Source organism: Microtus ochrogaster, unplaced genomic scaffold (genome assembly GCF_000317375.1).
Source record: "Microtus ochrogaster isolate Prairie Vole_2 unplaced genomic scaffold, MicOch1.0 UNK2, whole genome shotgun sequence".
NCBI lineage: Eukaryota > Metazoa > Chordata > Mammalia > Rodentia > Cricetidae > Microtus > Microtus ochrogaster.
Window position 1 is genome coordinate 21,508,251 of NW_004949100.1, and position 24,595 is coordinate 21,532,845.

At 35.9% G+C, this 24,595-nt stretch overlaps 1 protein-coding gene across 4 annotated transcripts in view; it reads left to right on the plus strand.

Annotated features, from left to right (window-relative positions):
- The window catches only part of Lyst (lysosomal trafficking regulator), a 164,993-nt gene that overhangs the window by 101,554 nt on the left and 38,844 nt on the right, over positions 1-24,595 (plus strand). For all 4 annotated transcript variants that reach the window (XM_026788329.1, XM_005365427.3, XM_026788331.1 and 1 more), the window contains 14 exons: positions 353-583; positions 2,331-2,497; positions 3,279-3,431; positions 6,953-7,144; positions 11,231-11,409; positions 12,988-13,194; positions 15,232-15,408; positions 16,540-16,616; positions 16,937-17,125; positions 20,019-20,164; positions 20,244-20,340; positions 21,279-21,340; positions 23,144-23,199; positions 23,862-24,014. In XM_026788329.1, the coding sequence (XP_026644130.1) occupies positions 353-583; positions 2,331-2,497; positions 3,279-3,431; positions 6,953-7,144; positions 11,231-11,409; positions 12,988-13,194; positions 15,232-15,408; positions 16,540-16,616; positions 16,937-17,125; positions 20,019-20,164; positions 20,244-20,340; positions 21,279-21,340; positions 23,144-23,199; positions 23,862-24,014 (2,086 nt within the window). The remainder of the gene's footprint in view (positions 1-352; positions 584-2,330; positions 2,498-3,278; positions 3,432-6,952; positions 7,145-11,230; positions 11,410-12,987; positions 13,195-15,231; positions 15,409-16,539; positions 16,617-16,936; positions 17,126-20,018; positions 20,165-20,243; positions 20,341-21,278; positions 21,341-23,143; positions 23,200-23,861; positions 24,015-24,595) is intronic.

A 24,595-nucleotide genomic window follows, 5' to 3' on the forward strand; every position in this document is an offset into this window, starting at 1 on the left:
TCTACAGAGCTAGTTCCAGGACAGGCTCCAAAGCCACAGAGAAACCCTGTCTCGAAAAACAAAAAAAAACAAAAAAACAAAAAAAAAGATTGTCAGTGGATGAATTCAGATGAATCAATTGAAGTTATGAAATTGTGTGTGTATTTCACCTGAGTATTTATGCATTTTTCTTAGGTTTTGCCTTACTAGATACTATCATCTTTTTTAAAAAAAAATTACAAATCCTTATTCCCAACACTTTTTTGATAACTTTAAAATCAGGTTAAAAACAGCTTTGTGGTATCAAACATATTTTTCCAGTTTGTGTCTGACTGCTCCTAACATGCTCTTCCCTGTATCTTATTTATTACAGATTTGATCTGGAGGAGGTGAAACACATGGAACTTTTCCAAAAATGGTCTATCATTCCAGTACTGGGACTAATAGAGACCTCTCTCTATGACAATATACTCTTGCATAATGCTCTCTTACTTCTTCTTCAAGTCTTAAACTCTTGTTCTAAGGTAGCAGACATGTTGTTGGATAATGGTCTACTCTATGTGTTGTGTAATACAGTAGCAGCCCTGAATGGATTAGAAAAGAAGTAAGTTTATTAAATTGCATCTGATAATTTAAATTACTTCTGATAAGATCATTAGACTGTTACCTTAAAGAATTGATTTGTTTTAGCCAGGTAATGGTGGTGCACGCCTTTAATTCCGGCACTTGGGAGGCAAAGACAGGCAGATCTCTATGAGTTCGAGGCTAGTCTTGTCTACAAGAGTTAGTTCCAGGAGAGGTACCAAAGCTACACAGAGAAAGCCTGTCTCAAAAAAAACAGAAAGAAAAAAAAAGAGTTGATTTGTTTTGTAAAACTTTCAAAGAATTTCTTTCCCACAAAATTAAGTTAACTTGGAGATGGCATGTTTTCATCTCCAAGATGAAATGTTTGATTAAGAATAGTTTGTTTATATGACTTGGTTTTGAGCATTTAGAATTGAAGACGGTAAGTTTACTCTCAGGTATGTTTATCAAGCTTCCACTATAGTCTCTGTAGTTCAACCTCCTCTCCCCTCAGTTAGGAATAGATCAGATAGAGCTACATAACTCACTGATCCACTTGCAGCTCAGGAACAGCAGAGAACGTGTCTCATCTCTTTTAACTCACTTGCTGCTTTATCACTGATACTGTGGTCAGTTTATGATAGTATGTTCTCACTGCTAGTACAAGCTAACTTCTAATAGTCAAAAGGACACTTACAAAGGGCTGCCTGCCAGTTGAGTAAGAGCTTTGAAAAGTAAATTCTTAATTAGATTCTGTGTTTTTGATGTCTCCACATCTGATATAGTTACCATTTTATTAGCATAATTTTAAAATAGGAATCTGTAGATGCACCATCTTATTATACACCAAAGCACTAAATGTTGTCCATATTTTTGCAGAGTATAGAACATATCTGTATCCAGTGATTGTCTGGGGCAAAAATAGACTCCTTATACTCACTAAGTTCAGCTTTCACTGGGCACTTATTATATATAGGGTTCATGTGCTTGTGCATATGAAAAGTAAAAACACAAAGTATTGTATTTCCTCAGCACATTTAGTATTGATTGCAGTGCAAAAAATTGGTAAAGATTGGAAGATGCCTATAGGTTTGTTCTGAAAATAGTTTTTCCTAAAAATAAATCATACTGATAATCCCTGTGTGATACTGTATTAATTGACCCTAAGAAACTTATATTTCTAACCCTTACTTAATTTGAAAAAAACTTAATATAAAAAGTATTTGAGCCTGTGTCATATACCTGAGTAGATCATCAAGGTTAAACTTGTGGGCATAGTAACTGATTCATATTTATTGTGTGTTTATAAGTGATTAATACACGTTCAAGCTTATTATCCTTCATTCAAGTTCAGTATAACTTTAAACTTATAATCCCTAAAATGAATTTATACAGCTGAAATGCAGAGAGATTAATTAATTAAGCAGTTCAAATTGACTAACCCTTAGTTTTGTTACTACACCTTATTCTTCACCCTTCATGTAGGCTAGGAACCTATGTGAATATTCCCTTAGTATCTTGTGTTAATCTCTATCTGCTGTATCTGCTGCACTCCTTACTTATCTAATTCTCTGCAAGACTGTATTTTTGACAGGACTCAAAATGTCTTTTTCCATTCCTAGTGTACAGGGTATATTGCTCACCATAGAGTAAGCAAAAATAAGTATTGCATGAATGCATACTGATAGCATAGAATTTAACCAGCTCTTTGTCTTAAATTGTTGGCTATTTTACTTATAAATGTCTTGGGTTTTTTGTTTGTTTGTTTTGTTTTTGGCTCATTTTAGCATTCCTTTGAACGAATACAAATTGCTTGCCTGTGATATACAGCAACTTCTCATAGCAGTTACAATTCACGCTTGCAGTTCCTCGGGCTCACAGTATTTTAGAGTTATTGAAGACCTTATTGTACTTCTTGGCTATCTTCAGAATAGCAAAAACAAGAGGACACAAAGTAAGAATCAATTTTTAAGAAATTTTTCTCATAATTCTTTTACTGAAAGTTTAAACTTAATTTTGTGTTGGTATTAATTGTTATTAAAAAGCAGCCTTTGGATGGTTGAAAATAGAGTGATTGATGACGTGATATAATTCGTTTCTGGCAATATATTACTGACAGAAACTAATAACATTTTTTTTAACTGAGTAGAATGCAAATGCTTATGTGGAAGAGGAATGATCTTTAATTTTCTTTAATTGGAGCTAATAAAGTCACTGAAACCTGAAAGCATGCGGATTATTGAAGCTTTTACTTTATACAAAATTACTGATTTTGAAAGTTATTTAAATGAAATACATTTATGGTTTGTTATTTTTTAATTCAAATTTCTATAGTAAGGCTGAGTATGATGATACATATTCAAAGTGTAGAGACAGGAGGATCAGGAGTTCAAGTTCATCTTCAGCTACATAGCAAGTTAACAATCAGCCTGGGATACAGGAGACATTGTTTGTCTCAAATAAAGTAACAAAAAATTTATAGTGCCCATAGAGGAATTTTCTTTAACATTATTTTTAACTTATGTCTAAGTTCTTTTCATTTTGATATTGAATATTGTGTATCTGCTGCACTCCTAACTTATCTAATTCTCTGCAAGACTATATTTTTTACAGGACTCAAAATGTTTGTTTAGATATTGAATATTACATACCTTATATAGTAGATGATATATTAATTTAGTTAAAATAGTCAAACAATGATAGCTTGAAAACATTCTTGTCTCTTCTGGGTTTAGATATGGCTTTGGCCCTGCAGCTTAGAGTTCTCCAGGCTGCTTTGGAATTTATAAGGAGCACAGCCAATCATGACTCTGAAAATCCAATAGATACAGTCCAGTCGCCTTCTGCTCACCACCATGTAGTGTCTCAGAAGCGGAGAAGCATTGCTGGTGAGTATTAAAATGGCATTTTAATAATTACACATTGAAGGCAGCTATACTCTCCTGTATTCTGATGTCATTTGCATTAAAAGTATTTTTCTTGCTTGGCATGAAGGCACATGCCTTTAATCCCAGCAATAGGGAAACAGAGGCAGGTATGTGTCTGGGAGTTTGAGGCTAGCCCTATCTAACATACCGAGTCTCATCTCCAAGGAATTAAACTGTATTTCTTGGTTTAAAAAAAAATTCAAATTATAGTTGGGCAGTGGTGGTACATGCCTTTAATCCCAGCACTCAGGAGGCAGAGGCAGTTAGATCTCTGAGTTTGAGACCAGCCTGGTCTACAAGAGCTAGTTCCAGGACAGGCTCCAAAGCTACAGAGAAACCATGTCTTAACCGCCCCCCCCCAAAGAATCTAATTATAAAATCTGAGAAAGTTTTACTTTCAGCAGAAACCATTGTACCAGAAGACGCTGTACAGACCTTGTCCAGGTTTTATCCTAATGGAAGTCATCAGGTTTTTAGGAGGTGCATGATATAATCAGATAGATGTTCATTGTATAGAGAGAACTTTGACTTCTGTGAGGAGTATAGACTAGAAGAAAGCAAAGTGCAGAATCCAGGCAGATAGGAGTATCTTGCAAATGAATAGACTACACATGGTGTCAGAGCTTTCTGTGAATTTGTGTGAATCATCAAATAATAAATGCTGGTACATTTTCCACAAAAACTGCTGCTTCTTTTATAGAAACATAAACTAGAAAGATAACCTAGGATCTATGTTCATATACACATAGACATATGTGTCTATTATCTATATACAGTGGATATACATAATTATGTGATAGAATGTAATAGTAGTTTAGCTGCTGCTTAGAACATAGTATCTGCAGTAGCTGTTTTATGCACACACTTGGATACATATGAACAAAGTGCTTGGTATATTTCTTGGAGTTACTCTTACAGTTTTAAAGGCTTTTAAGTTCAGACCTTTCTCCCCTTGTACTAATTTTCATCTTTGGGTTCAGTGCTATGCAAAATTTTAAAGCCATGTGATGAAAAGCCCACACATAGAAAATACTTCTAAATATGTTTGTAGTAATATGTTTAAATTATGATAAATCAAACTTACAAAATATTCATGTAACTAAACTTGCTGCCCCTATGTAGTCTTCCTTGTTGAATGTCTGGACAGAGTCTCTCTTCTTGAACCACTCCCCCCATTTTATATGTCTTCTGTCCCAGGTAAAAATTGTGTCCTTTTCCATTTCTAACTGTAGTGGTCACTTCCGATATTCCATGGCATGGAATCTTGTTTCTCTAGCAGTATCACATGTAGGTTTTACATTCTTAAACTCACAGAGGAGGTAGACATTGTTATGTTCCAGATCATCTTCCTTCAGCCTCACATGTGGATCATTCTGTTGGGCAGTCCTGAGTTCCTGTCAGCCCAGTGAATGGGGCCAGATTCAGACTTTTCACACATGTGCACACACAGAGAGAGAAGGTGTGTGGGGGGGGGGAAGAGATGGGAGGATATTTTTGCCTAAATGGTATCATTCTCTACCAACTGTTTATAAAATAACTTCTATTTCTGATCAGTATAGATATCCTTTCACATTAAAGAGCACAAACATCCTTAATGGATGTTTGGTAGTTCCTGTATTGTGTGTTGTGATCTTCCCTAGCTTTTTTACTTTGAGCTTTTGCCATTATAAACAAGATCATAATATACAGTTTTTCAACTAAAAAACTTTAAATATTATCTTCAATACTTAAAAATAGAGGAAGTAGTAGAGTATTATTCGAGATGATATATATCCATGTAAAGTATCATTCATACATATAGATAATAGATTAGTATAATTAGCACACAAATGAATTTCCTTTGTATTTTAACCAATAAAAATAATATCAACATGAAATATGCTTTATTCTTTTGAAGGATGAGATAAATATTGCATTTATATCCATTATTTAATTAATGTTTAATGTTCTTGATAAAAATGCTCTTCATTCATTCAACCATCAAATAATGTGAACCAGCCACGTACATAGAACTGGAGGGAATGACGGATGAGCATATAAGCAAATGTATGCCTATAGGACTATAGTGTCAGACAGTGATAAATATCTTCCTGGGACACAGCTCTGCTTTATTTTTTAAATATATATCTTCTAACAAGGAAACTGGGGCTTAGAGAAAGAAATGCTAAAGACTTCCCCCGGCCGTGTGGCTCTAAAGCATGAGTGCTGAAGTACACGTCCGCACTCACAAATAAAGACCGTGTGAGACTCTTACTCTGTCTTACTGCCTTGTCTTGCCCGGGGTATGTTTGTCATTGGATTCTACATAAGGAATCTGTGGATAATGTGAGGATGAATTGACCTTGAAGATTAGAAATATTGTCCAACAATAATATTTTTAATATCTCTAAGGATAATTTTCTTTTTCATTTCTTTTTTTTTTTTTGCCTGAAAGGTGACTCTACCCACCAAAATTATTAACTGATTAAAAATACTTACTAGCGGACAATCTAAAAAATCTATTAAAAATTTAAATATCATGTAGGGTGAGTCATTAAAACCTGTAATAGTTTAGTTAGATGCAAGTAATTTGTAAAAACAAGTTGTTGATGGAAATTGATATTTGTTTTCATAATTTAAAACAAAGGTTCAATTCCAGTGAAGGGTTCTATTACTCCTCATATACCAAGACGTCATTTTGGTTCCTATGGCCAGCTTCCGATGCCCTTCTTCAGTCCATTAAATCAAGACTCCTCCCCGCTCTCTCCTGGATGCACCATGTGTGCAGCGCTTCCCAGAGCAGGTGCAGTAAGCGCAGCAACAAACAGCACTTTGCCTTGTTCAGTCTGGGGAGGTGTTTCTTCTCAGGAAATGCTTCCCAAATGATGCGTTCACCCCAATCATTGTACTGACAAATTGCTAGGCTTGTATCTACTTTGTGATTTCTTCACTCTTGCTGACTGATTTCTTATTTGTCATTATGTATAATTTTCCAAACTATAAGATTCAACAGGGATTACCAGGGCATAGTAACATTATTACTAAATTATTATGGTCATGATCATCTCCTCATCCTCTTTCTCCTCCTTTTCTTCTTCTCTCTTCTCCTTTTTTTTTTTTTAACCTAAATGTCTTATTCTTTAAAACTGTTGATGATTTTGGAATACAAGGAAGTGAAACAGTGCAAATAGTCGATCAGGTGTCAAAGCCACACAAGCCCATCTGATACTCTGAGTTTTTCAGAAGACTCAGACTTGGACAAATGATCAGCATCCTCCTGTGTCACTGGCTTCAATGCTGTTATTTTGGACTTTAAATCAGTAGTACTGTTGCACTTCTTTGGAGAAAGAAAAGTGCTAATTTCTCTTACTCTTTTTCCTTAATATAAATTAATGTTGTAATAAAAAGTTTTTCTTTTCATGACAAGTAATCAAAAAATTATAGTAAAAATAAGTTTATTGGCCATCATTTACTGTGGCATTGGATAATTTATGTACTTGAAGGTCCTCGAAAATTCCCCCTGGCTCAGACAGAGTCTCTCCTAATGAAGATGCGCTCGGTGGCCAGTGATGAGCTACATACTATGATGCAGAGGAGGATGAGCCAGGAGCACCCCAGCCAGGCCTCGGAGGCAGAGCTCGCCCAGAGACTGCAGAGACTCATCATCTTGGCTGTGAACAGGATCATTTACCAAGGTCAGAACTCAGTTTTCTCCCTTTCAATGCAGATTTACAGGTTTAAATATGTCAGATGGAGGTGATTAGGTTTGCTTTTTTTTTTTGTTTTGTTTTGTTTTGGATTTTTTGAGACAGGGTTTCTCCATAGCTTTTTGGTTCCTGTCCTGGAACTAGCTCTTGTAGACCAGGCTGGCCTCGAACTCAGAGATCCGCCTGCCTCTGCCTCCCGAGTGGTGGGATTAAAGGTGTGCGCCACCACCGCCCGGCTTTTTTTTTAATTATTTACTTATTTATTATGTATACAATATTCTTTCTGTATGCCTGAAGGCCAAAAGAGAGTGCCAGACCTCTTTACAGATGGTTGTGAGCCACCATGTGGTTGCTGGGAATTGAACTCAGGACCTTTGGAAGAGCAGGCAATGCTCTTAACCACTGAGCCATCTCTCCAGCCCCTAGGTTTGCTTTTTTAAGACGTTATTTTTTTCTCTTCTGGAGCCTTATGTTAGAGACTAATACCCTACTTCTTAGTGTGTTAAGTACTAGTCTGTGTTAGCCATTGATTTCAAAACATTATTTTTTTCAGCTTTTCTTTTGACAAAGTAATATATTCATGGGTTATTATTAGAAATAATAAGGAGATCCTACAGTTTTCCCCCATGGAATCTTGCAAAATTAAAATACAGTGGCACTCTCAGTAAGGAGACATGGATATAGTCCAGGAGGACATTTCCATCCCCAGAAAGAATTGCCATATTGCCTTTTTATGGTCAAACTCTCTTCCTCCTCAGCCCCTATCTACCTCCAATTTACCCTGCATTTCTGTATTTTTACAATGTTTTTAGGAGACAGCCAGACAGTGATTTGTGCCTGTGGCGATCCCAGCACTGAGGTGGGAGAACTGTTTGAACCTAAGATGTAGTGGTGCACACCTTTAACCCCAGAGTGCTGGGAAGGCAGAGGCAGGCAAATCTGTGAGTTAGAGGTCAGTGTGGTCTACATAGTGAGTTCTAGGATAGCCAGAGCTAAATAGTAAGACCCTGTCTTGGAAAATGTTTTCTATAAATATGATATTAAGTACATTGGCATTTTTATATAGTGAAATTCTCTAGCAAATCATTCTGCTTATTTTGAATGTATCAGCAATCTGTTTGGTTGGAATTTTGTTTGTTTTACTAGACAATAATGTTACGATGTAGATGTACCAGAGTCTGTTTAAGCCCTTAACTGTTGAAGGCATCTAAGCTGGTTCCAATTGGAGTTTCTGCAAGCAAACTTTCTAGCAACATTCATGTTTAGGTTTTTGTGTGAATATAAGCCTCATTTTCTGGGATAAACACCCAATATACATTTCCTGGGCTCTGTGGCAGTTTTAACTTTTCCCAAGTGGCTGTGTAGTTTATATGCCATCCCTCTCCACAATACACGGGTAATCCAGGTTTTCCTGAATCTTCTCCAGGATCTAGAGTTGTCACCATTCTGCTAGATGTGTGGAGATACCCCACTGTTGTTTAATGTGCTCTTCCATGAAGACAATGTTAAGCTAACACATGGAGTAACCACTGCGAGTGCTACAAAAAATAACCACCAGCAACAAAAGTACTATAGCTATGTTCAATGGTGCATACTTGTGAAGACTGAGGCTATAGGATCACAAGTTTGAGGCCACACACACACAATTATATCAGGACTGTTGAGTATTCCCTAACATTATCATTCGATAAGTTAACATTTGGTATATATACCAAAGCATCAAGTTGTACACTTTATATATAGAATATAATTTCTTTCAGTAAAACTGAAAAATTAAAGCACCATCAGTGAGTCAGAATAGAACTCTAAAAACCATTCATGGAGTCTGGAGAGATGGCTCAGAGTTAAGAGCACTTGTTGCTCTTACAGAGGACCCAGGTTCTGTTCTAGCACCCATATGGTGGCTCACAACCATTTGTAACTTTAGTTCCAGGGAATCTGATGCCTTCTTCTGACCTCTGAGAGCACCAGGCATGTATGTGGTATACAGATATACATGTAGGCCTAACATTCATGAAGATAAAAATAAAATTTTCTTAAAAATCTTAAAAATTTTGTTTAAAGAATTATTCTGGTAACCCAAGGAAGATAGGAAGAAAGAAGTAATCATCTGCTCATAAAAACATATGGCAAGCCCAAGGGGAATTTTGTGACTGTGTTTCTGCTTTAACTTTTTAAATTTATATTTAGAACAACAGACTTCCATACTAAATCCAAACTGAACCAAGATTATCACATTATAGCATTAAAAGTAGTGCATGTAGCTATCCATCCCAGATCCATCTAATCTGTGTCATGTGGCCTTTCAGTTGATTTGTATAGGAGTCGAATGGTCTTAGTAATTTCTAGCACTTTTCATCTTCATTAGCAAATTTGACCTTTACAATTTCGTAACTAAAATACTCTTAAATACCTATATTGTTTTAAGTGAATTCACTGTTTGATCACATTTTATCTATTTTAATTAGCACATCTACCACATTTATACTATGGCAAGATAGTAATACAGATTTAAAAATTTTTATTTTTGTTTGTTTGTGTGAAACAATCTCTACAGTCCCTGGCTGTCCTGGAACTCACTATGCAGGCCAAGATGGCCTCAAACTCACAGATATCTACCTGCCTCCCAAGTGCTGAGAATAAAGGCATGTACCAGTATACCTGACTAGAGGATTTTCTATAAATTTAATTAAAATATATCATTTTCCCCCTTTCTTTCCTACCTTCAGCTCTTCCCATGTCTCTCCCTTTCTGCTCCCTCTCGAATTCATGCCTTCTTTTTTATGCAACTTGCTGAATCCATTTAGTATTGCTTTATGTATATGTTTTTAGTACTGATTACTTGGTTTTGGATAACCATTGAAGTGCTCATCTCAGGGGAAGGCTAAATCTCCTCCTCTCAATAGTTGTTTATTGCCTGTAACTTTTCATCTAGGAGTAGTGCTCTGCAGTTTCTCCCATCTACTTTGATGTGTCAACTGTTGTTGTCATTGTTCAGGTCTTGTTTAAGCAATCATATTGTTGAAATTTCTTGAGTGCAACTTCCCTGTAATATCTAGAAGATACTATCTTACAGAAGACTTCCTGTTCTTCTGGCTCTTACAATTTTTCTACCCTAAGTTCCACAATGTTCTCTAAGCTGTAGGTATATGGTTGTGTTGTAGATGTATCAATTGGGGTTGGGTACCTCATGATCAGTTGACTGTTCATTTTGGTTAATTGTGACTTTCTGAAATGATCTTCATTGGCTGCAAAAAGAAGCTTCTTTAATGAGGGGTGAGAGCTACACTCTTCTGTGAGTATAAGGATAACTATTTAGAATGTGGTTAGAAATTACACTGGTTTAAGAAAATGGCAGTTGCAGGTTTTCTTCCAAAATCCATGGCATCACTAGCCACTGGCAGTTGGCTAGATTTATAGTATCCAGCATGATTTCTCTCCTTTAACAGCCCTTAAATCCAGTTTGATAGCTGTTGATTACTGCCTAGATATACCTTCAAGAATATCTTGCTGTGCTGGTCATTGTGGTTTATAGGTGTCACAGCTGGATTGCTTTCCTTTCTTGGCAGCTGGAATAGCATTTATTCCAGCTATATAATGACAGCTAGTACTTAGGAAAGAGGCTTTCAGGTCAGATCCAGCTAGAGTCTTCAAAATCCTGTGTCTACAGTGCATGGTATCTTCAGTAATAGGGACTTATCTTCAGACTTCTGGAAGGCAACCAAAGACAACAGCAATAACCCATATTGTTTTGGGAGTCTCTTGGCCTCTTCTAACCAGCAACTTGAAAGGGGAGGTTTTTCATGCCCAGTACCAAGGTTTTTATTAGACTTTTTAGGTTAGGTTTTGTATATGGCTTTTGGAGATCCCAAGTGGCATAACTTCATTAAAATATACACAGTTATATGTATTATATGTAATTTTAGGAAGATATAAAATTATTTTCTATGCCTATAGTAAATATCCTCAGGTTATTTATCCTACCTCTTTTCCATAGAAGGTAATTTTACCAACATCATTACTATATGTATATAATCAGTGAGTTAACTAATTTTTAATTTTTTTAATTTAAAGAGTTGAATTCAGATATTATTGACATTTTGAGAACTCCAGAAAATGCAGCCCAAATCAAGACCTCAGTTTCCCAGACTGAAATTTCTGAAGAAGATATGCGTCACGAGCAACCTTCTACATGCAATCCATTTCAGAGAGAAATGTTCACATATCTGGTAGATGGATTCAAAGTGTCTATTGTAAGTACCTTAGTGAATTAGAAGTGTCCATTTACAGAAACTGAATAGAGGGCTACATGTCTAAACTGTGAGTTTCCAAAATCATATTTCTTCTTGCTGTTCAGCATTTTTCTGCAGTCAAAACAATTTGAATTAGTTATTCCATTTTGTTTTTTGTTGTTGTTTTTTATTTTGGAGGTATTTGTTTTGTTTTGTTTGTTTGTTTGAAGTAAGAATTCACTATGTAGCCTATGTTGACTTTGAACTTAGCATTTCCATGTCTCAGACTCCTGCTAATTGAGACTGCAGGTGTGTGCCATTATCCCTGGCATAGACTTTCAATAATAGAATAATATATTTTGCTGACTTACTTGTTACAAAATGAAGAACGTCACGTAGCATCAGGGAAGAGTAAGGTTTTGATGATTACTGTGGCTGTAAATGAATATGCTTTTTTTTAAAAGGCTTTATTTATAGCTACATTCTTGAGTTTTTAATTAATATAATGTTTGGGTCTTGGAATAAACATATCTGGTACCTTCAAAATAATATAGAGAATATTGATGGGTGTCTGACTTCACTTACTATCATCTCACTTGAGTTTCTTTAGATCATTTATATTTGACTGTGGGGAACAAATTGATCAGTTCACTATGTCAGTAGTACCAAAAGCCAGTCTAATTCTAGAATGCCATGACTCATCACTGTCAATCTCTGAATCTGAACTAGATTTTAGTGTCCGTCTCTGATCATTAAATAAACTGTAGAAGCACTTAGAATTCAATCACTCAGACATAAGGTCTTAAGAGTAGGAATAATTAGAAAGCCTTTCTGAAGTTCTGGGTAAACTCTAAAATATAATAATTCCAATATTAAGCCCAGGTGGCTTGGTCAATACTAGACTACTGGTAGAGCTGCAGTAAAAATAAACTTGTTGGGTATACATTAGGGAAAAAAATGATCAATTTCTATATAGTTCTAAATTTGTAACTATTGTAATTAGTGTGGTGGTAGTGACTCAACTTTATTATGAGTTCCTTGTCTTTTATATTGTAAAATCAAGGTGACCTTACTTACCATTGTTCTCTTGTTGTTTTGATTTGATTTTAATTGACAATATGTAATCCCTTGGTCATTTTTGAAAAATGACTGATGACATTAGCTTCTCTTCTGTGCTTATCTCTTTTTGTACTTGTGGCAAAAATATATAAAGTTCTGAATATTATTTAAATCTGTCTCTTAAACTCTTATTTGTTTAGATATGTGTATGAGTGTCTAATTTAGAATATTAAGTCTAGAATGAATCATGGTCTATTGTCTTCCTTGAGTTGTGTCAAATTAGTATATTATTGCTTAAGAAGTCTGATCCTGAACTGTGCAGCTTGCTCAGCAGATAAAAACACTACACAAATGTTGACCACCTGATATTGATCCCTAGATCTCATATAAAGGTAGAAAAAGAGAACCCAATCCCACGAAGTTGTCCTTTGACCCCCATATGCATGCTGTGGCACACACTGTCCCTCACACAATACGTCTGCTACTAATAATATTTAGGTTTTTAAAGTCTGATCCCAATTCATTCCTATTTTGACTTAGGGTTCAAATAAAACCAGTGGTTATAAGCAACAGTGGACCAAAATCTTGGGGTCTTGTAAAGAAACTTTCCGAGTCCAGCTTGGAAGACTGCTAGCACATATTTTGTCACCAACCCATACTGTCCAAGAAAGGAAGCAAATATTTGAAATAGTTCATGAACCAGCTCATCAAGATATACTTCGAGACTGCCTTAGCCCATCCCCACAAGTAAGTATCTTAGCTTACTGTGTCTGTTTTTGTTGTTGAGAGCTCTTCACTCTCCTGTTCTCTACTGGACAGCTTGTCCTCTAAAGGACTGCTCTTCATGCCTTTTGTTAGCTGCATGCAAGCTTTCTTCTGTTGGCTTTCTCCTCGGGTTGGAAAGCTCACAGCTGCTTTTCCCATTCAACTCCTTTGTAGTGAATTCTCTTCCTTTCAAGATAGTTCTCCTCACTGTCCCTTGCAACCTCTTCCATCAAGTCTCCTTTGTCTACCTTGTGTTTCTCTTAACCCTTCCTTCTTTTAGTACATTCAGAACATGTCATTCTGAGAACCTTCACTGAAAACTACTCTTATACACTCTTGTTAGTTTATAAAGATTTACAACAGAATGAGTTTCTTAAGTCAGTTTGTTTTGGTTTGGTTTTTAAGATGGAAACTGTTGTCCAGGCCTATCTTAAACTTGGGGTCTAAAGTGATCTTCCTGTCTTTGCCTTCTGTGATGTCAACTTTTTGAGAGCTGAAAACAAAAAAAGAGCTTTTTACATGTGTCCTAACACCTTTTCTCATCAAAAAACAATTGATCAAAGGATAGTAAAATGAGATAGTATTTGAAAACATCAGGTTTTTCCTTGTATGTTCTTGTTTTGTAGCCCAGATATCCAGATAGCAAACCTTCTGTCTCTGCCTACAAATGCTGAGGTCTAAGCCACTGTTCCTAGTGGCTTTTTTTCCAGATATCTTTTTAAAGATAGTTTAGAATGTCATTGAATACTAAGCTGAGATAGTTTTAATGTAAAACAAACATTCCTTTTAATACACATGGAAAATACGCCAGTCATGTACCACTTTTCTTTATTTGCCAACTTTTCAATGCTTTTACTCTCGTAGCATCTGTTGCTTTTCCTCTCTTGGTCAGATAGCAGCTGTCTTCTGACTAATTTAAAATGCTGCATTGAAATAAGCTTTGCTACTTTCACTGTTGCATATGCTCATCTTAGGCTCTTAGCAACATGATGTGATTCAGCATGTTGGCTTAAATATCAACTAAGATGTAATCGTTTCTAGACCCATTTGTTGACATTTAATTCTATTCACAGTTTAAAATGCCATAAAGCCAAATTCAGTAATGTTTGTATCATTGAAGATGTAAAGGGCATGTGTTTATTTTGTTGGCATAATTATTGTTTAACATGTATGTAAACGTGACAATCATATGTGATAGATATTGTGTGGAAGGCCCACCCAATAAAATTTGATTTAAGTTTGCACTTCAAAGGATAGTTGTCATCACCTTAAGAACTCCAATTTTGGCTTTAGGTCTGTCTGCTCATAGACTGGCCCACACCAGCCCTCCCCTGACATTCGTGTGGATCTCATGAGACACGGGATCTTACTGCCTTGAGTTTCTTGCCTCTTCTTTTCCTTGAGAGGAGTCAGTTTTGACGAGCTAGGGACAGTTTTTTGTTCCTAAAGTCTTACCATTTTCTGAGTGAAACTCAAAGGAAAGGGGATGGAGACATACTTTTACTTTAAGGTTAACAGACAGTTTGTTTTCTAGTTCAGTGTTTTTGTGTTTTCCTTTATACCTACTTCATTTTCTATTTTTTCTTAACAAATTCTCCCTGGAAGCTGGATAATTAGATTTCTTCATTTCAACCATTTATGAAAAGTTTCTAATATACACAGAGAATAATTTGATGAATACCACATAAACTTGATATTAAACATAGATTTAATATTTAATAGTATCTTTCTTACACTGGCAGTGCCATTTCTTTTTCTAATTTATTTAACAGTTTATTAAAGTTTGTAGAAGTTATGACATTTTCTAGATTCTTTTTTAAAACATTTTCTATTATTAAAACAAATAAAATTAGGAATATCTAAATATAATTAAATTTTTTATCTACTTTATCATGTTTTTACAGCTATATTGAAGTTGACCCAACTAATTTTAGAAATATAATTAAATTTATTATTAAATAACTTAAATGGAAAAAATAAAATTTTTTTATAACCAAAGCATTATAATTTTTTTTAAAGCATGGAGCCAAGTTGGTTTTGTATTTGTCAGAGTTGATACATAATCATGAAGATGAGTTAAATAAAGAAGACATGGACACAGCAGATCTGCTTATGAATGCTTTAAAATTATGTGGCCACAAGTGCATCCCTCCCAGTGCTCCTTCCAAACCAGAGCTCATTAAAATGATCAAAGAGGTGAGTCTATCAGTCAGAGTTTGTTTTTTAGGAAATCCTGCTATACTCTCTTTTTTTTTTTTTTTTTTTTTTTTTTTTGTTTTTAGAAAAGGGTTTCTCTGTGGCTTTGGAGCCTGTCCTGGCACTAGCTCTTGTAGACCAGGCTGGCCTCGAACTCACAGAGATCCGCCTGCCTCTGCCTCCCGAGTGGTGGGATTAAAGGCGTGCGCCACTACCGCCCGGCCTCCTGCTATACTCTTCACATGGTGACATAAAGATTTTTTTCACTGTTGGTAACATTGATGATGAGCTTGCAATTATTCTTTCATTTTTACCACAAAAGTTTTTGATCAGGAAACTAAAAAACAGACTTATTTTGAGGAGCTTTCTATTCTTTGGTTATCATCATCCATTATCTATCGCCTTCAATGAAAGAAAGATTTTTTTTTAAGATTTATTTATTTTATGTTTCTGAATGTTTGCCTGCATGTGAGTCTGTGTATCACATATGTGCAGTGACTTTGGAGATCTGAAGAGGAATCAGAGTCACAGGTGGTTGTGAGTCATCATGCTGGCACTGGGAAATGAACCCCAGTCCTTGACTAGAGCAGCAAGTGCTCTTAACCACTGAGCCATTTTTATACCCTGATGAAGCACAGATTCTGTAGGGGCAAGCAAGTTGAAATGTACCTGGACTTAAGGTTTTTTTTTTTTTAACAAGCAAATATACTCAGCAGGCTGGGGAACATACTTTTCTGTTCTAATGTCAATGGCTCAAACTATACAAAAAATAAAGAGGGAAATTTAATGTTGTTTAAGTGGCTTATATTACAGTCTCTTGAGAGTAGTAAGTTTCCTTTATTAACTTGGTTTCAAAATTACTTTGTTAAGCCCAGTGCCAATATTATATGAGAAATAACAAGTTTAGGGCTCAGAATGTAGATCAGTATATAGAGTGCTCTCCTAAAGGGCCTGGATGTAGTGGTATACACTATTATCCCAGTGCTAGAGAGGCGGAGGCTGGAGGATTGGGAGTTTATGGTCATCCTTGGTTACATAGTGAGTTCAGTGCCAACCTGAGATACATGAAATCCTGTCTCAAAAAAAGAAAAAAGTGTATAAGTTTTATACAATATTGTTGAATTCTTTTAGGAACAGAAGAAATATGAAAACGAAGAGAGTGTGAGTAAAGGAGCGTGGCAGAAAACAGTTAACAATAATCAACAGAGGTGAGCTACAGTCTGCAAAGTCCTGCCCTCCACAAGTCTCCAGTTCTCCACAGCAGGCCTTTTTTCTTTTGGTTTGATTTTGGAAACTTTTGAGGCCACTTTTATTTGTATGTATGCATATGTATTTACTTCTGTGTGTGTTTGTATCTGTGTGCATGTGTATGTATATATGTTATATATATGCTGGAGATGAGACTTCAAGTTCTCATACTTGCTAGTCAAATGCTATACCACTGAGCTGTACCCCCAGCCCTCAGATGTAATACTACAGTATTATTTAATGTTCCACAGATACTTAACTTTGGAACAATCTTGTTTAGTCTCTTTCAGCGGCTCGATTTAAAATCCAAGGACATATCTAAAATAGCTGCAGATATCACCCAGGCCATATCTCTCTCCCAAGGAATTGAAAGAAAAAAGGTGATTCAGCACATCAGAGGGATGTACAAAGTCGACCTGAGTGCCAGCAGACACTGGCAGGAGCTCATCCAGCAGCTGACACACGACAGGTGTGTACTGGGAACATATCTGGTTCAGCTTTTAAATGATGTTAAATACTGTTTTCACTATAGAATTCAGATTTGTTAAACTAGTTAAGGAAACATTTTTTATCTAATTATCATTTTTGCAATCTTTAAAAATAGTCGCATGAACTTCTTTTAATTCTTGAAAGCAAAACCTAAAGGCAGCAGCTCTTTCAGATAGTAAAATTGACTTCAATTAAAAAAAAATTTTTTTGCAGAAGGATAGAGAAATTGTCAAGAGTGTAGTTAGATGTAGTTAAGAATTAGATCTTTCCTATCTTAGACTTTATCGATATGATTTTAAAGATGCGTTATCAGGAGGCTAGAAAGGTGTCTTGGTGATTCAGAGTGCTCATGCTCTTGCAGAGGACAGGTTCCTGTTCCCCAGCACTGTCCCGGCAGCTCACAAGCCACCTGTAGCTCCAGTTCCAGGAGATCCAGTGCTCTCTTGTGGCCTCCTCAGGCACTAGGCACACATATGGTCTACATCCATACATGCAGAAAAATGTTCATACATGTATAAATAAATCTCTTTTAAAAGATGAATTGTTAACTGAGTAGTGGTAGTGCACGCCTTTAATCCCAGCATTAGGGTGGCAGAGGCAGGTGGATCTCTGTGAGTTCGAGGCCAGCCTGGTCTACAGAGTGAGTTCCAGGACAGGCTCCAAAACTACAGAGAAACCCTGTCTCAAAAAAAAAAAAAAAAGAAAAAAGCGAATTATTAATGATTAAATAAAATTAACATGTCATTCTTTATATTTAATTAAGATAGCTAGCTACAGTCAGACATGATGATGCATGCCTTTAATTCTAGTACTTTGTTGGCAGAGGCAGAAAGATCTCTGTGAGTTCAAAGCCAGCTTGAACTACTTAGTGAGTTCCAGGACAGCCAGACCTACAAAGTGAGATTCTGTCTCAAAAAAAGAAAAGAAAAAAAATAGCTTATTAGCCTAACTTTGAGTACTAAAATACACTACTGATTATATAATAATGGAAATTACAAACTGAAAGTTTATAAAATAGCACTTGCCTAGCATGTGCTAAACCCTGAGGTCAATCCTCACCCCCAAAATTTTTTTAAGTAGAGGAAATTAGGAAATTGGTGTATATATTTCTACAGAATTGATAACAGTCTCAGCTAAGTGCAACAAAAAATTGGAAAGAATTCAGTGGTTTGAATTTTAATTTTAATGGGTGTTTATTTTATTTAATGACAAAAAGTAAGGAAATTTGTTTTCAGAAAATCTGTTGAAGAATTAATATTTTCATGCATAGATATAAAGTATAATTCCATTATCCCTGAAGTTTGAAAGAGCAGAAAGCATGAGTACTCTCTTGCTGTACATTAGACTTTTTTTAAAAAAAAAATTTAATGATTTATTTAACTTTATTTTATGTGCATTGGTGTGAAGGTGTCAGATCTTGTGGAACTGCATTTTCAGACAGTTGTGAACTGCCATGTGGGTGCTGGGAGTTGAACCCAGGTCCTCTGGAAGAGCAATCAGTGCTCTTAACCACTGAGCCATATCTCCAGCCCCACATTAGACTTTTTAAGCAAATTGAAAATACTTATTATTGACAGAGGGCAATTTGCCTTTTTTGTTTGCTTTATGGTCCTTTGAGACAGAGTCCTATGTCACCTAGGTTGGCCTTGCACTTCCTGTGTAGCAGAGAGGGGCTTTGGACTTAATCTTCCTACCTGTAGTTATCAATTACAACTGTGAATTTGATTTTTAAAACCATTATTTACTATACTTTAATTTTTTATTTAGATTTTTTTTCTTGTGCCGATATTGACAACAGGACATTAGCCAGACATGTTAGCTGTTGTTATTCAGAGTTTTGGTTGTGGTGTAGCCTGGAATGGTGCATATTCGAGCCCTGCAAATATTTCTTGCTCTGGAAATATTTTAGTGAGTCTACCCTAAGGAAAGGATACAAAATGCAGAAGGCAGCAAATTAATTGGAAACAGCAAAGGAATAGTAACAGCAGCATTATGACAGAAACATTATGACAGAAAGTAATGTTCTAAGTAATAGAATTAAGGATGTTTCTTGAAATCTGGTTTCTAAAAAAAAATGTACTTACTACAGTTTTAGTTTTTTCTTTAATATCTTAAATTTTAAAAATGTGACATATAGTACAAAAAGGATCTAACTTTTATCAGTAGAAAAAAATGGGAACTCTAAAAAAATTAATTTGGAGAAAATTTTCCATTAGCTAGTAACCATGTTAGGTATAGTGTGTTGTATAATGCTGATAAAGTTCTGTGGTAGAAGGGACACATCTTTTAAAATTGGTAATATATTTAACATGGAAGGGGGCAATCTCATGAGGCCTCAGTGCTATACAAAGAACTACAGACAGCTAAGGAATACTGAGAGTGGGAGAAATAGTTCCCTAATACCAAGTGGTCATCTCTGAAAATATACACACAAGTAACATGATGAAGACTGAGAAGGATATATTTATATGTTTAGGAGAGAGGGGGATGTATAATAACAAAAAGAGACCATGAATTTAAAAGAACAAGGGAGGGTATGTGGGAGGGGTTGGAAGGAGGAAAGAGAAGGGGGAAATGATGTAATTATAACCAAAGAAACTTTCTTTACATTTTGGAGCAGAAAATAAAATTTAGTAGATACAGGAAACTAGAAGCAGCACTCACTCCAGAAGGGAACTTGGGAACTGGACTCAGGGGCAAGTTCTCACTTTCTATGTTAGTCTTTATCTTATGTCTATGTTTCCCCTAATGTACAAATTGCTGTTTTGTAATTAAACAGGTGCATTGTGTTTATTTAATCAGTCTCTATAGTGAGTTTAAGGCTATAAGTAAGTCCTTGGATGACCACTAAGATGTTTTATTTCAACTTGCAGAGCAGTCTGGTATGATCCAATCTACTATCCAACTTCATGGCAGTTGGATCCAACAGAAGGGCCAAACCGAGAGAGGAGACGTTTGCAGAGATGTTATTTAACTATTCCAAATAAGTATCTCCTTAGGGACAGACAAAAGTCAGAAGGTAATAGTAACTTTGGCCGTGACCTGTAGATATGTCAGGTAACCTGTTACTAGATAAATGTGTACTTTTTTCTCAACAGGTGTGGTCAAGCCACCACTCTCTTACCTATTTGAAGACAAAACTCATTCTTCCTTCTCCTCTACTGTCAAAGACAAAGCTGCAAGTGAATCCATAAGGTAGATCTGAGTACATGCCTTCCTTCACTTTTTGATAATTGATAAACAAAATTAGCTCATTGTAGGTTTTGTGTAGTTTTGGTTTCAGATAATGCTGTGATGTTAGGAAAGTCTTAAACAAAAGAGGTTGGGACAGGACAAGACTGAAGGGCAAACTCCAAATGCCATTTCCTACATGGGGGCTTAATGGACACCAGTCATCGTGCTGACTCTTCCTAGCATATGCACTAAATTGTAGCTGGCTTTCTAGTCTGTAAGGAAGATAGAGCTGCTGCTGGTGCCACCACAGGAGTGGAATGTAGTGTCCTAAAGTGTCAGATTCCAGTTCCTTCCCTGCCTACCTGCCTGATCTTGGGCATGTTTCTTAGCCTCTCTGCTTCACTTTCTTCACTTCATAAGTAAAGGGAATGATTATATACAGGCTTTCATAGTATTATTGAATGTTAAATGTGTTGGTATGCATTAGTTTTAGCAGTGTTGCCATATTCTTGTGGTAGTTATTATTATTGTACCCATTTATAGTTAGAAACTTTAAATAACAGTGCCTTCAGAACAGAAATTTTCTAATCCCAATGTCCCTGGTTTTCCTAAAAACAACAGCAAAAAACTAGGTTTTTATCCCACATTGAAATATCAATGACCTAACACAGTGTTTAGTTACTTACTGAAATTATGAAACATTGGCATATTTTAGGTAGCTAAATCCATATATTCTACGGGCAGCTGCAATAATCCCTAGACTTTCCTAAAGATTTCCATCACTTCTGCCCTGATGAGTGTTATATAATTAGCACAGGCTCATCATTTGGGTTTTGACATGACAGCTTATGCTACTGAAACTCTAGTCTGCTTTGCATTAATATTTTACTAGGTTAAAAAGCTTGAAGTCTAAAATTGGGAAAAATTGAATCATAGCAATTTTAAACATGTTTTGACAGAGTGAATCGAAGATGTATCAGTGTTGCACCATCCAGAGAGACAGCTGGGGAATTGTTGTTAGGTAAGTTGCTTTAAAAGAATTTTACTCATATTCACCCTCCCTTAGTTTATTCTTAAATAATTTGAAGTATTTTTCATACAGAGGTAAAATTTTTTTAACATCACGTAGGTGGCTTTGCCTTGACATTATAAAGACAGCCCCACTTACCCATGGGGCCAAAGTGGATGCTCTAAAGCACAGATAGTACTGTTTTTCCATGTGCACATACCATGATAAATAAAGATGAATTATAAATTAGCCACAGAAACAGGTTAACAAAAATAACTAACAAAATAACAACACCACATAAAAGCTCTATGAATATGAGCCTTCTCAAAATATTTTATTGTACTGTCACCTTTTTACTTAAAAGTACAATTTCATGTCTTCTCTCGGCATATGTGAATAGCCAGCATCACTACTCTTGCCTTGCAGGGGGCATTATTAAAGTCAAATAAAAGTTATTTGGTAATTAGTGTATTCAACATTGCAGCAGCCAACCTAATGACCAGCCAGTGGCTGACTAGTAGACCTGGATACACTTCCTGAAGACATGGTTCATGTTTCAGATAGGATGGAGCAGCTCAGGACTAAATTTCATCATGTACTTAGAGTAGCATGATTAAATATTTAAAAAATATTTACTTTTTTTATATTTTCAATAGAATTTTTTCAGATCATGGTTGACTATAAGTAACCCAATCCTTAAAAAACAAAACCAGAGTCAAGTCCATTTGTCATCAGAGAGGCTTCATCTAGCAACTGATGGAAACAGATATGAAGACCCACAGCCAAACATTAGGTGGAGCTCAGGGAATTCTGCAGAAGAGAGAGAGAAAGGATTGTTGGAGCCAGAGGGGTCAAGGACATTATAAGAAAGCCCTAGAATCTACTAACCTAGTCTCATAGGGATTCACAGAGAGTAAACCAGCAAACAGGGAGCCTTCATGAGACTGACCTGGGCCCTCTGCATGTGTTACACTTGGACAGCTGAGTCTTCTTGTGGGACTCCGAAGAGTGGGAACAGGCGCTGTCTCTGGCTCTTTTGCCGGCTTTAGCAATCCTATTTCTCATACTTGGTTGCCTTGCCCAGCCTTAGTGTGAGGGGAGGTGCCTAGTCTTACTGCAATTTGATAGGTCATATTTGGTTGATATAAATGGGAGGTCTGCCCTTTTCTGAGTAGAAATGGAGGAAAAATGGTTGGGGGGACAGAGGGGAAGAGTGGGTTGTGGGGAGGACAGAAAGGAGGGTAAACAGCATCAGGTTGTAAATAAATACAAAACCACAAATAAAGGCAGGGGACTACTCTAAAGAATATGAAGAAATGGCATTTTCTGAAAGTACATGTTCAAAATCTTTTTATTAAGTTGACTTTCTGGGTGAACATCTTTATATTCAGTCTTTCCTTTTACTACATACAATTTAGATTTTTCAAGTTAAAATCTGTTGATGTAGTTAAAATTTTCACTATTTTAACAGAGACTTCAAGTAACAGAGTAAAGCCAATCAGTATGCTTGTACTATAAGAAGATAATAGTAGAACTAGCCAATAGCATGCTTTGTATTTATATATATTCTAATTTTATTTTTAAAGTAATTTTGGAAATTCAGCTCTCACTCTCCCCTTTTTTTAGTAAGAAATCTAAGGCACAGGAAGATTAATCAACTGAGATCTTATGAGTACTATTTTAAAGTATGTATGGAACTGTTTCTAGCTGCTTGTTTTCAAACTCAAGCCAGAGGACTTCAGAGGTCCCCACCCTTCACCAAATAGAACAGTGCACACATACTTTCAAACCCTTCTGTCCACTTACTTCCTGCAGGTAAATGTGGAATGTACTTTGTGGAAGACAATGCTTCTGATACAGTTGAAAGTTCGGTGAGTGGAGGCTTGAGTTTATGTTTACTTAAACCTAGGAAAAATTTAAAAACTGTGTAAATCCAATATAATGAAAGAGCTAGCTCACCCATTATTACTCTGTGTGTAGATGGATGTGGATTACAACCACGTTCTAAAAGGTCCTTTTAGAGGGAAGACTGTTGTCTCTTCTTTTTGGCCTAGGTCTCAGTGATTAGAGTTAGGGTTCAAAATTAAGCACATTTCTATTATTTAGTGTCATTCTTCCTCATCAGTGTCCTGAGCAGCAACAAATAAGTGCTCCTTGCCACTCCCAATTCACAGTTGAGTACTTTTGCTATCAAAAGGAAGGAAAATTTTTGTATAATTGAATAAATAAGCATATGGATATCTATATGGATAAGTAATGATGAAAGATTCCTCTGGATATACTAGTATTTGTCATAAAAATATTACAGATAAAGTTTCTCGGTATTCTATAACCTTAAACAGATCTATAAATAGTCTTTGTTTTTTATTCCTAAATTTTGTCTAACGTATGCAGTGCTATATAATGGGAGGTTTTTCAGATAGTCTTATCTTTTTGTTATGGAAGAAAGATTGTGTATTTTGTTTTGATATTTAAAGCCAAAATAGCTAGTTTTGTATAATGGAAATACTTTTGTCTGCTTCCTTTGTCTTAGAACCTTCAGGGTGAGTTAGAGCCAGCATCTTTCTCCTGGACATATGAGGAAATTAAAGAAGTTCACAGACGTTGGTGGCAACTGAGAGATAATGCTGTAGAAATCTTTTTAACAAATGGCAGAACACTCCTGTTGGCATTTGACAATACCAAGGTAAGTCCACCATTATTAGATTTGTAACTGTTGAAGTGATTATGTAACCAATGATGCTACTAATCATATGAAACTTAATTAAATGAAGATTAATTTTCTTAAATTGGTACTCTAAAATTATATAATGTATACCTTATATCTTAATAAGATAAGGTTAATAAGGTTAATTAAGGAAGTCCTTAGTTTTATAAAAATTCTCTCTGACCTCTGAAATTTTAAATTTGAAGTCCTTAAAGTGACTGAAAGGAGTAGCTAGTACTTGCTCAGGCTGTGGTCCTTCCTTCACATGCCATCACTTGCTTCACAGGCCTACTATGTGGAAAGCCTAGGAAAGAATTACATGTGCTGGCCATCATCAGCTTGTCCCTGCATTCCCTTCTCTTACCTTTGGTCCCTTAGGTTCTTCTAGCACGGATTCTAACTGGTCTTAATAAATAAAACCTGGAATCAGATATCGGGGTGAAAGCTGAAGGATCAGAGAAGCAGTGCAGCCAGCCTCTAGAGAGAGAGACTTTTACCTCTACCCATGCTCAGACTAAAGGGATGAACCTGTCCTCAGATTCTCTGACTGCATCCTCAGA